This window comes from Erithacus rubecula (genome assembly GCF_903797595.1).
Source record: "Erithacus rubecula genome assembly, contig: SUPER_Z_unloc_2, whole genome shotgun sequence".
Taxonomy (NCBI): domain Eukaryota; kingdom Metazoa; phylum Chordata; class Aves; order Passeriformes; family Muscicapidae; genus Erithacus; species Erithacus rubecula.
In genome coordinates this window covers 1,385,949-1,399,311 of record NW_027635860.1, presented here as the reverse complement: position 1 = coordinate 1,399,311, position 13,363 = coordinate 1,385,949, and the positions used below count along the sequence as shown (strand labels likewise).

Genomic DNA, 13,363 nt, shown 5'->3' with positions numbered 1-13,363 from the left:
ATGCAGTGATTGGTCACAACCAGCATGGCTTCATGAGGAAAAAGATGATCAAGGGAAGCCAGTTATGTGATCTTTTTGGATTTCAGTAAGGCTTTCAGTAAAGCTGTCTTTCTCAGGACCCTTCTGGAGAAAATGTCCAGCCCACAGCTGAATAAACACTTCATGTGGTGGGTAAACAGCTGGCTCATGTGTCAGGCACAAAGGGTTGCAATGAATGGGGTGATGTCAGACTGGTGTCACCGTCACTGGTGGGGTTCCACAGAGCTCCACCTAAGGCCCGGTGCTCTTCAGCATGTTCATAAATTACTTGAACACAGGACTTGAACATATAATAAGTAAATTTGATGATACTAAACTGTAGGAGCTGTCTCGTCCTGCAAGGGAGACTTTGATGAACGAGAGGTCCAGGGAACTACCAACTATGTGAATTTAACTAGGGCAAGTGTTGGATTCTGCACCTTGGATAGACTGGGAAATGAGCTGCTCGAGGGCAGTGCCATGGAAAAGGACCAGGGAGTCCTTGTGGAGGGCAAGTTGAATATGAGTGAGCAGTGCCCTGGCAGCCAGGAGGGCCAACCCTGTCCTGGGGTGCATCAGGCACAGCCAGGCAAGGGAGGAGATTTCCCACTCTGCTCTGCTCTGGGGCAGCCTCAAGTGCTGGGGGCAGTTCTGTTCATTGTAAGAAAGATACAAAGCTACCAGAAGGTATCTGGAAAAAAGCTGCAAAGATGATGAAGGGCCTGGAGGGGAAGTCAAAGAAGTGACTGAGGTCCTTTGATCTGTTCAGCTTGGAAGAGACTGAAGGGAGACCCCATTGCAGTCTACAATTTCCTCACAAGGGGAAGAGGAGGGCTCGCACTGATTTCTTCTCTGAGGTGATCTGTGACAGGACCCAAGGAAACTGCTTAAAGTTGTGTCAGGGGAGGTTTAGGATGGACATTAAAGAGGGGTTCTTTACTCAGAGGGTGGTTGGGCACTAGAACAGGTTCTGTAGGGAAGTGGTGACAGCACCAAGCCCGAGAGAATTCAAGAAATGTTTGGACAGTGCTCTCAAGAACACGGCCTGATTTTTAGGGAGGTCCTGTGCAGAGCCAGGAGTTGGACTTAATGATCCGTGTTGGGTGCCTTCCAGCTTAGTGTGTTCTATGTTCTTCTCTGTTCTTCCTGGTGGGCAGCAATTCATGCCTGTGGCCCTTGGCTGCAGTGTTGTGCTCTGAGAGTGAGGAAACTGCCTTGTTTATTTACCAGTATTCTTTCATAAGTCTCTTTTCCAAGTCAGCTTCCAAGGGCATAAATGTGCTTCAGAGGAGGGGATGTTGTAGGAAGTACTGCTGGAAAGAGGCCAGACTGGGGTAGGAGACAGAAAGATGGCTAATTCTCAAAATGTACCTTGGGAGCTGTTGTGAGTTTAGGAGCAGTATTACCTACTTTAATGTTCCCACGGAAACTTGAAACCATGCTCCAGTAGCTCCCCTCCCCCTCTCCATAGGGCGGGCATCTGGAGAAGAGAATTGGGGGCACAAAAGGCAAAGATGGAGGATTGAGATAAGAACAATTTCCTGGCAGAAGTAAATGAAATAAGAAAATGAAGGGTAACAGTGACAATATTAATAACAGAGTGTACAGAAGAGTTGAGTGGTTCATACACGAGGGCTCACCTGTGGAACCAGCAATACCACGACTGCTCCACCATCCTGTCAGACCAGGAGGAATGCCTCCTCTCACACCCCCTGCGCGTGACCTGAGGTGATACAGAACAACATCAGGCTCCTAGGTGTGTTCCTCCTGGCTACTGAGAACTTTAACTGTCCTGGCCAGAATCAATATGTTTTCCTCCCCTTATCCTATACCATATATCATGTCTAGGTCCTACTCCTCCCAGCTATGTATATGTGTGTGTGTGTGTGTGTATATATAAACACAAGCATCAGTATAATTTCCTGTGATTGACTGTCCTTTCAAGATGTCTGTTGAGTTCATTTAGTCCGTGACTGTGGATTCTATCTGTTCTGGATATCTTCCAGGCAGGCTGTGCTTTTGGCTGGTTGCAGTCCGCATTAGGAGCTCATGGCTGATACTTCTGGAACAGTCCATATTCATTCTCCGTAGTAGCTATGGCATACAGTGGCAATGCCTTCAGCAAACAGTATTGTGCAATTACACAAAGCATTCTCACCCAAAAATTTAGTCCCTTTGGGGTACACCTCATATTACCCAGTCTCTCTACATTACCCATCAAATGTCCTCAGGTCCTTGAGCAAAACCAAGCCCATGGATGGATTTGCCTTTGCAGAAAGGTAGAACCAATGCAGACCATGTTCCCTAAAACATTTCTTGTATATACCACAGGGCCTTCATTCCCTATTGCAGCATAGAAGTTTTGATTGGGCAGGACCAGCTTGATTGGTAGAGCCTCTTGTATTAACTAATGAAATGGCCTTTGTTAAAAGCAGATTCCATGTTTGAAAGTGCCACCACTGTATTGCTTTCAGTGTCATTTTGAACAGTCCATTGCACTGTTCAATTTTCTCAGAGGCTAGTGTATATTAGGCAATCCTGTGCTCTCTGGCTCGTGTATCTATGGGGATATTTTTGAGGTGAGTCCCTTTAGTCCAACTCAGTTCTTTCTGGGGTGGATTGCCGCAGAAGTTGCATCTGGAGGCTCAGGATTGTGTTTTGGGCCCTGGTGTGAGGTTCATCTCTAGTCATCCAGTGGCTGTTTCCACCAGTGTCAGCACGCTTGCCTTGGGTTTGCAGCTGTGTGTTGTGACTGATTGGCCAGGCTGGCCCATGTTTGTGTTTCAGCCATTGCCCACCACACCAGAGAGGCTTTACCTGCCTGGCCTGCTCCATGGCAGCGTGCTTCACAGTCATGGGTAACTGGGAGAGGGTGTCCACAGCTAAATCCACCCCCTGGTCACAAGCCCACGTGTTTGTTACATCTCTTCTCTGGTGACCTGAGACATCTTGAGCCCACTGAGCCAAAGTAATTTGCTCTTACATTGCCAGTCCAGATTAACTGGAGACACTTTAATCTTGGTGGCCTGATCCACCTCTCCATCATGGTGATGTTCTTCAGCAGCCTGACTCTTGGCACGTGTGCTTCCCATGATGTACTTCTACAGCCAGCTTCTCTGCCAGGCAGCGAGTTCTTGCCACAGTTCACCAGCCCAGCTGGGTTTCCCTCTGCACTGCTGATTGGCTTTTTCTGCCAGTCCAGCCCCCCCAACACAGCATTTGCCACCATCCAGGAGTCAGTGTAGAGGTAGATTGATGGCCATTCTCTCATTCAGTGATACCTAAAACAGCTGGATGGCTTTCAGCTCTGCAGCCTGGCTTGATCCACCTTTTCCTTCAGTAGCTTCTGTGACTTGTCATATAGGGCTCTCTGCAGCTGCTTTCACTTTTTGATTTGTCCCTCTGATACAAAAGGAACTGTCAATAAAGAGATATATTCCTTTTCATTTTTAGGTAACTTATTGTGTGGGGCCGCTGCAGCATGTGTCATCTTCTCCTCCTCTAATCATGATGGTAGTTTGAAATTTTCATCTTCAGGCCTGTTAGTGATGACTTCCAAGATCCCTGGGCAGTTGGGGTTTCCTACTCAAGCTTGCTGTGTGGTCAGAGCAACCCAGTTACTCCACAATGGCCTGGTGTGTTGCATGATGTTGAATATCCAGCCCAGTGCAGGCAGCTGGGGCATCAGGAGGAGCTGTGCTTTGGTGTCAGTCACTTCTGAGGCAGCCCAAACCCCTTCATAAACTGCCAGTGTCTCTGTTTCAGTGGGGGTATTGCTGGCTTCAGATCCTTTGTATGTTGGAATGTTTGTGTTCCCAGCTCCAGGACACCAGGGGTCGTTGTCGAGTCTCCACATGACCTTTTGCCAAAGATTCCAGGAAGGACCATTCTTCCCGGCTGCACTGTGGAGCATATTTTTACATCTTGTAGTGTCCTGACTGGCTACTGCATGAACAACCTCCTGTTTAATTTGTTCAAAATGTCATTATTGTTCAGGATGCTGCTTGAAATCCTTCTTTATGATCACGTGATAGAGAGATTTTACAATCTGACTGTAATCTGAGATATGCATCCTTCAAAAACCCGCAGCGCCTAGCTGTTCTATTGACCATGTTCATTGGAATCTGATGACATCTACATTGGCATTTTACTCCTAAAAACTGAGTTTTCTGGGCAGGTCCCTTGACCTTACTTTGCTATGTGGCAAAGCCAGCCTTCAGGAGGATTTGGATTATCTTCTCACCTTTCTCAAAAACTCCTGCTGTGTTGTCCTGTGTGATCATGTTGTCAATATATTGGAAGCATTCTAGGACCTCACCCTTTTCCCCACTTCCTCTTCCAGTGCAGTTCAGATTAATCCAAAATTAGCATAATTAGCATAAATATTGGATGTTTGTTTCTGCCCCTGGGGGAGTTGTGCAGGTGTATGTCACACCCATCTGGGTAAAAAAGGGAGGCCTGTGCCCTGCTGCTAAAGGAATGGAGAAAAACATGTTAGCAGTGTTGATGGTGGCACCACTTGACTGCTTTGGACTGCAGCTCGTACTGAAGTCTCAGCGTGTTGGGCACAGTGGCTCTCAGTGGTGTGACACAATAGTCTGTTGGTCCCTGGGCTTGCACACTGACCATAAAGGACTGTGTAAGGGTGAATGAGTCTTGCTGACCACTCCTGGCTGTGCAGTTCATGGATCATCTCGTGGATAAGGATCACAGTCCCAGGTGGTGCCAGTATTGTTGATGCTGCAACGCTGTGGTAGAGATTTTACCTGTTGTTCTTCGACCTTCAGCAGTCCCAAAACAGAGGGGTCCTCTGAGAGGCCAGGGAAGATATTCAGCTGTCTCATTTCCTCTGTCTCCACAGCAGCTATCCTAAAAGTCCTAACAATGCCTTTTTGGTCCTTGGAATACCCTCTTTTGAGGTACCCTATGCCAAGGGCTCGTGAGGCCAGTGGCAGTGGGGTGTTTTTGCCAGTCATGCTCTCTCCATCTTTCAGTGCAGTCAGCTGTTGGGATCCCCCTGGCACCCCAGAAAGAGATGGATTCTGTCCCCACGTATCTTGATGGCATCAGAGTGCATTGTGTGTTGGTATGAGCTAAAGCCTTACATTCCTGTGTGTCTGATGTGCCAGGCCACTGGATCCACACAGTCCAATTGATCTGATTATCCATTTCTTCTACCTGGCTGGGGCTCTGTAGTTCTAGTAATAGTATATGTTGCTCACTTCTTGTAAATATGAGCTGGGGGTCCCTTCAAGAGGATCAGAAATAACATCAGCTCTTAAATTAAACATTAACACTGTCCTGGGCACAACCAGGACAGGAGCACAAAGTAGGAAGGACAGGAAAACCCTGTGAAGTGAAGATTCACTTGTATCTGCTTGTGAATTGGAGCATTCGCAATACATTACGGATGAAATTAAGTTATTACCAGGCAGATCACACTCTGTGTGGGTGTGAAATTGTTGCAAGTACAGCTTGTCTCTGACCTTACATCAGAGAAAAAACTATAGTTTGTTTATCAAGATTAGGTAGATGTGAATGTTCCAGGAATATATTCCATTCCTCTCAGATCTGGTGTTAGTTTCAGTCTCTCAGGGCATGTTTAAAAATTGTCTATTAGACAATCATTCTGTATGTCTTCTTACTTCAGATCCAGAAGTTTTGTGTTTTCAGTATTTTCTTAGAAGCATTCTGATAAGTGAATGCAGAAGGTCATCTTTGGCTGTGAGACACGTTTTTCTAGTGGGAAGAATAGCAGTCTGGTTAAGAGGAGGGGTGTTCAAATAGGAGAATAGAGGTGAAAGATGTGTGTCCTCCCGACCTCTCTGCACAGGATTGCTTGCTATATCCAGTGAGTCTGCCCAGATATGCACCAGCCCTGCATCCTGGGCTCTCATAAGCAAGAGCCTCAGGAGGGCCAAGTTACTCTTCCTCTTGTTGAAGCTCAGTGGGAGGTGTTGCAAGTCTTCTGCCCTTTTGCTCAGGTATTTTCTGCAGGTCAGGTAGTCACACTCCTCCCTGACTGATGTGGTGCTGGCCACTCTGAGAAGTGACGACACATTTGCTGTTAGATGTGAGTGCTGTGCACTTGCTTGACTTCACCATCTGGAGAAGCTTCTCTGATTTAGAGAGCAGTACTAATGAAGTGAAGTTAAAAGGTGCAGGGATGATGGGCAATTAGAAGACAATGGAGAACATTCTGGGTATCTTACCATGCATCAAAGACACATGTTCCAATACATTGCCCAAGGAAAAAAAAAAAATTAACAACAGATCTTTCAAATGGTGAATTACATATTATTTTGTATATTCTGTGACTGAGACCAGTGGTAGTTGAAAGCTTCCTTCATTTACTGTAATGTTGGAGTTAACTGTGTGAGGAATGATAGCCCAGTTTCCTAGAAAGGCTTCTTGGAACCAAATGTGTGCTTATGTACTTCTTGCTATGATGTGTGCTTTGCTCTTTGTATTGTGTGAAACAAAAACAGATTTATTACCTTAATTTCACCTTTTTTCCCACTGCTCTTTTAGGAGTTTCTTTAAGGCCTTTTCACTTATTGGAGAAACTCAGGAACGAGAGAGAGTTTTAATCCACTTCTCCAGCAGATACTACCAGTGCAACCCAAATGCCATTTCTTCTCAAGGTAACTTTGTTTCTGATACTGGGTTCTTTGCTTGTTTCTGTCTTCCTTCCTTCTCACTTTCAATAGCACATACAGTGTATGCCTGGAAAATGAAGCTATGTAGTCACTGTACCACATTTTAGAGACTGTCTCTGGTAAGCATCAAAACCCTCAGCAGGAAGGGTGTTTAGACCTCCTCAGTTGTGGCACTTCCAGATTTGTCCTCAGTTGTAGTTTCTGGTCACACTGGCTTCAGTGTGTGGGTCCTTGTACTCCAGCTGCATTCATGTGGACAAGAACAGGTCTCGTGTCAGGTGGAAGAGAGGCTGTTCACTTTCTGTGCTCCATTCAGTGCTTGTGTCTGCATGCACTGGCATCAGGCATGCCAGTTCTTGCCAGTTGTGGGGGTGAATCTTGAGTGCTGCATCCAGACCCTGGCATGGTTTCATCTTGACTAGCTAACATCAGAATGCTTCTCCTTGCCAATGTTTTCAGTCAGTTTGGAAATAGATGATGGAAACAAACAAGCACATAGATCAAACCTGAGAAAACTGGGATTGCAGAAGAGGACAAACTGTCTGTTGGCACAACTGCTGTGTTCAGCCAGACAGGCTGGCAGAGCCTTGTAGCCTTGTGATTCCAGCACACACTGATCACACACTGAAGGAGGAGGTTGAAAAAGAAGCCAATCATGGGCTTAGTTGTACCTTTAATTTCGAGTGTAAGTGAGGAAGAACTGCTACACTTGGACTACCGCTTTGCCTCTTTACCCTTTGCTTTGTGACCTGCCCGTGTTGCAGTGAGATGATGTTTGGGCACTTTGCACCTCTTCAACTTTGCTGGCTGTCTGCAGGGGAGGGAAAGAGTTGGGACTAAGACAGGATCTGCTTCTGTGCTGTCTCTGTCCTCTGCCTATTGCCTTTCTTATTTCAAGACACTGTAGGCAGTCAGGCAGAAAGAATGCATCATGTCCAGAGTGGAATAATGACTTAGGATGTGGCTGCTTTATTCTAGTCCAGGGTGCAAGAGGGAAATTGCAACTTTGGATTCCGAGTAAGGATTTAAATCCTACACACTTTAACCTAGGATCTTAGTGCTATGTGCAGTTTGGGCACCACAATATAAGAAAGATACAAAGCTATCACAAAGTATCCTGAAAAAGAATATAAAGATGGAGAAGGGTCTAGAGGGGAAGACAGATAAGGAGCAGCGAGATCACATAGTTTGCAGAGACTGAGAGGAGACCTCATTGCAGTCTACAGCTTCCTCACAATGGGAGGAGGAGGCACTGATCTCTTCTCTGTGGTGACAGTGGCAGGAGCTGAGGGAATGGCTTAAAGTTTTGTCAGCAGGGGTTTAGGTTGGACATTAGAGAGAGGTTCTTCTCCCTGTGGGTGGGTGGGCACTGGAACAGGCTCCCCAGGGAAGTGGTCACAGCACCAATCTGACAGAGTTCAAGAAATGTTTGGATGGTGCTCTCAAGCACATGGTGTGATTCTTAGGGATGTCCTGTGCAGAGGAGTTGGACTTAATGATCTTTGTAGGGTGCTTTCTAAACTTACTTGGAAGTTTATTCAAAAATGGCTTAAAAGTACTGCTGCTTTTTTCTGAGGTGGGCACAAAGAGCTTGACAAAGGTTCTCAGAATGTTTGTAACTAAACTTTCCTAGCAAACCTTAGAAGTTCAGGAATTTGGCAAAGTTTAAAACAAACATTCAATTAAAATAAAATATTTCACAAAGCATTGACTTACTCATCCAGCCTTAATTACCTATATTTCAGAAAATGGAAATTAGGAATAGAAAGGAAGAAAAAAAAAAAAAAGAGCAAAAAATAAGATACAGCTACTGACCTGGATCCCAGTGGGATTTCAGCTTCCATAAAATCTGAAGACAGTAGAGACACAATCACATGTCCTGGGGTCTGCTCTGGCTTCTTGTAGCAAGCACCCCCTGGGCGGGCATCTAGTCATCTGGCTGCCCCAGACAGGGTTGACTGGGACTCCAGGGCAGGGTGTAGGGCATTGCTTTCAGTGTGCCAGGCAGTTCTGAACTTAGAGGCTCCAGAGAGTGGGGTGTGGAACAGTGCACATCCCATTTTCTGCAGAGCTGCCTCCCCTACACGCACATTTCAGTTGCTTTGAGACAGTAATAATATCCTTCAGTCTCTCAACCCTCCAACTGTATTCTGTGGTTCTATGAATCTGGCTTACTGCTGAGGGCCCTGGCCACAGGATCAGCTTAGAAACCCCTGGAGTGCTCTCTGCCCAACATGGAGCCAGGGCAGCATAAATAACAAACTGTGCTTCTCCAAAATTAGGTTCTCATTGAGCTCTGAATGAGGACTGAGCCAGAGGGGGAGAAAAGCAGGATACCCTGCTGCCCCACTCTTTACACAAGAACGAGTGTATTTTACTTTTCCCTTTCTGCATTGAAGTAAATGAAGAAGAAGGTGTTGATTCAGACTATGATATTGATATTAGCAAGCTAAGAGTGATAGCATGATTTCCTGTCTTCTTGCCTCATCCATGGGTGCTGCAAGACAGTTTTGACGGTTACTAAAAGTTAAAAGAAAGTTCTGGTTTGGCAGCTGTGTGATGACCTCATTTACTTAATTATGTGTATTTCTTGATAAAACAGATTCTTGTAAAGGGAGCAGACTCAATTAATCTGCTAGTCTCAGTTTCAGCTTCTTAAAGGTCCAGATGTGGTTTTGCATGTAACTCAGGCTATTTCTCTTTTTGCAGATGGAGTTCACTGTCTCACGTGTGCCATGATGCTGCTGAACACAGACCTGCATGGCCATGTGAGTATGCACAGCTATGTGTAGAGTGCTCCTGTCCACACCATGTTGGGCTGGGGTGGTCTTGTGGCAGTCCCTGTCCCTTTCTTCTAAAGCCTCTGCAGACAGCAAACAGTGAGAAGGCTGCACTCCAAGACTGTTGTTCTGGGGCAGGCCTTTCCAGCATGTCTTCATCAGTCATGTGTAAGCTGGCATTGTGTCTCGTGTTGCCATAATGTCTGAGCATATTCCCTGTCTTCAGGCCTGTCATTCTGGTGTGCTTACCATCCTTCCTGCAGCAGGCCCTGACCAGGAAGCTGTGCTTGGAATTGGCTTCCCCTTTACAGTCTGTACGCACATGTGGGAAGGCAGAATAAAGATGCGAAGAAGTGAGGTGAAGGGAGGTGAAGAAATTTTGGGAAGGTCACAGAGGGAAGGTTATGTTTGCAGACATTCAATTGCAGGGGGCAGATATGATGGAAGCAGAGTTTTGCACAGATAAATGAGGGGTGTACTCAGAGCCAAGAGAATGGAGTGGGGATGTGGGCATGCTGAGTGGAAGCCCTTTGTTCCTGCTATGCACACCTCTCCCCACTGCCTGCCTGGGTGAAATAGTATTCTGGTTTGAATTCTTTAGTAATGCTGCTCCAAGGTGCCAGTAGCATTAGGATGGGTATTTCAGCACCACCCATGGTGTGCTACACCTGCTATGCAAGGTATTCCCATGCCGATGGGAGGCTTCCTCTGCTCTGGAGTTAGGATGGAGTATGTAAAAACACAGGGAGCATGACATGACAGTATGCAGAAGCAGTGGGTTCAGCCAGGCAACTCTGAGGTTTTTCTCTGGCCCTCCACTGCACTTGAATGAGCTCTTCCAGGAGGATGTCCCTTGGGAATTTTTACACATTAAGGGTGTTAGATTGGGCAGCAGGATGTGGAGGCACACTGAGTCTCTCTCTCAACAGTCTGCTTAGCCCCTATGGGGCTGTAGGTAATAAAACCAAGACTTGAGTGTTCACAGGGAGTTCTGAGACCCACCTCTGTTAATTGAATGCCTTTGTCTGGAGGTTGTGGAAACAGGAGGGGGTAGGGAGTTGTGAAGTATTTTTTTCTCTGAAGGCTTAGCTTTCCCTACTGAAGGGTGTGTCAGTCGTGTGTAAATGGGGGGTACAGGAATGTGCCCCAGTTTGTCTCTTAGCATGCATGGCTTCTCTTGAGCACACCTGAGTCTTTCTGCACAGGTATCCCACTCCCCAGATTGGTGAGCAGCCTGAGGCTCCTACTTTACAGCCTGCCTGGTCTCACAGGTCAGAGTGGGAGACCAAATAATGATCATGCATCAGCCCAACAGCAATCCTCACTGCTCCCTACAATGCTTGAGTGAGCCCTTACTGTCTTCAGTAGGTACTGGAATAAATGATCTGGCTCTGATCCATCATTGCTCTTGCTGTCTGTAACTTTGGAGGCTTTTCCCACTGGCAGTTGACAGTGTGTTGTTGTGTATATGCTGCTGTAGTATTTGCCAGACTCCTGCTTGTATTATGTCCATGGGTGTGTCATTGTGTTCTCTCTGACCCCACTGATTTCCTCTAATTTTGGTCTTCCTCTTACTGCTTTACATTTTTCCACATAGGTGGTAAGTTTGGTGTTTTTGACTTGGAATGCAGCCCTTGTAGATATGCCTAATTGCCTGTTTCCTAATGAAGATAATGCTTTGCCCCATCCTTACCAGGATTCTGCTAGAGCAGGAAGCAAATGAATCACAGGGCCTATCTGTTTACTGAGGTCTGTTTGTTACTGATATACTTGATTATAGGCACAGATACTTCTATTTCACAATCACCTCCACTGCTTGTATGGCTACAATGCAGCTGTGTTGCCTACAGTTCACACTTGCCTTTAACTCTTCTAGACAAACTCTAACTTATCCCCTTGATTTTCCCTTTCTTGCCACACTTCTATTTGAAACTAAGCAGTTTTTGCTAGGTATGTCTTGGAAATGCATGCTTGCTTCTCTGCACAGAGGTCATCACCCACACTGGTGCTAGAGTTTCAAGGTATCTCTAGACCACCAGCCACATCTTCTGGAACCTCTATGGCACCATATGGAGATGTTACATTTGGTCCTGCAGCAAAACAGCCTTTTGTCTGCAATGCCACGTTGCTGTTGGCTTTGGTCAGCTTGGGGAAGCTGCAAACTGCTGCATGGAGGAAACAAATAGAAGTAGACTGAAGTTGCAGGGAGAAAGGAAAGCATTTGTAAGTCTACTAGATCAGCTCCAGCCTGGAGCTGAAGACTGAAGTTATGAGCTGTGTTCTATAAACTTTGCAATCATAGAGCCAGGGGTACAGCCTGTTTGTGTTGTCAGAAGCTATCTGTGGAAAGCCATGAATTGTTCCAGGGTTACTGCTTGCCTTTTTTTCTGTAGGTTTGTGCTGGCTGCTGTTATGGAATCTTCCTTATCAGCTAGCTGAGGCTGATGGCCAAGATTTGGTGGTTTTCCTGATCAAAGATTATGGAAGGGAAATAGAGGTTATGCACTTTAAGCTGTCATGTAACTCATAACATTGAATGACCTGTATTACCAGCTGTGCTTCCTTGGGCTCCAGTCCTGTGTTAATTTGGGCTCCTTCTTCTAGCGGAAGGAAAAGCTCACACAGAGCTCTTCTGTATTTCTTCAGAAAAAGCATGCCCTGACAGTGGAAAAGTCTTCACTTCCATCTCCTGTCTGGTAGTGGTGTTATCCTCAAAGATACCATGACCATCACAGAGCCCTGTTTTCCCCTGTGTTGATATCACATTTCACAGCTCATCTCAGGCTGCCTCCCTTTCCTCAGATGTCTTTGATGTCCTTTCTCATCAATGCAGTGCTGTAATTTTTGCCCACTTACAAGGCTCCCTGCATGTTAAGCAGGGGCCTTCCAGCACGTGGAGTACTGAGTACAGACACTTTCTCTGAGGGGTGATGGAGATGGGGATTCAAGAGTCATTTAGGGCAGCCTCAAACTTCTGGATGTAGTTTGGCTCCTTCACAAACATGTAGGAACAGCCAAACTGTTCCTTTCCATTTGTGGCTTATTTCGGCAACTTTCAGTCTGAGACTTACACATGAAGAGAGGAAAGAGAATGAGCCTATGGAAATGTCAAGAGACATGGCACATGTCAAGAGTCATGGGGTATAAGGCACTGTGCAACTACCAGAGATTTTCATCATTGTCCTCTTCATTAGCCCCAGTATTAAGCTGGGTTTTTTTGCAGGGTATGTGTTAGCCTTTGGTGCAAAAGTACTTTCCTTTTTCTAACTGTATGGATACAAGGACGCTCATCTGTGAGTAATCTCCTTAATGCTTTCTTAGTATTGTCTGCCTTAGGCTTGAAGGAGAGCAGGAAGATGCATTTAATCTGATGTTACTCATTCTGTCATTTGGGAAAGCAGCAGGAATATGATAATTTGTTTCTCTGATACCCCTTTCAGAACATTGGGAAAAAGATGACCTGCCAAGAGTTCGTTGCTAACCTCCAGGGAATGAATGATGGCAAGGACTTCCCGAGAGGGCTCTTGAAGGTAAGGAATTAACTGCAGCACGTGGGTTTCGTTTATGCTGGAAGATAGTTCAAAACAGAACACCCATCTTGCATTTCCTGAATCTTAATTGTCAAACATGACAAGTGATAGGCACATTTCTCCTCCCAGAAGATACATAATATATATAATGTTTGTTCTCTTGTTTTCTTCACTTGATAGTGAAGGAGAGTCTCTGCAGCACAGAGGGGTGAAACTGAGCTACAGCAGGTCTTGCCCCAGAGCTGTGTGCCTTGTAAACTCCTGTGGTCATGCCAATCCAGAGTGCTGTCTCCTGATTACAGCGGACTGGAGCAGCCAGTTGGCTCTGAGTGTGAATACATAAAGGCTAAGCCTTATCTCTTTGTACAATCTGGAA

At 45.9% G+C, this 13,363-nt stretch overlaps 1 protein-coding gene across 7 annotated transcripts in view; it reads left to right on the top strand.

Moving 5' to 3' along the window:
- LOC306814823 (PH and SEC7 domain-containing protein 3-like) overlaps positions 1-13,363 on the top strand; it is a 114,897-nt gene that overhangs the window by 43,483 nt on the left and 58,051 nt on the right. For all 7 annotated transcript variants that reach the window (XM_079331270.1, XM_079331268.1, XM_079331267.1 and 4 more), the window contains 3 exons: positions 6,550-6,662; positions 9,387-9,445; positions 12,898-12,987. In XM_079331270.1, coding sequence (XP_079187396.1) covers positions 6,550-6,662; positions 9,387-9,445; positions 12,898-12,987 — 262 coding nt within the window. The remainder of the gene's footprint in view (positions 1-6,549; positions 6,663-9,386; positions 9,446-12,897; positions 12,988-13,363) is intronic.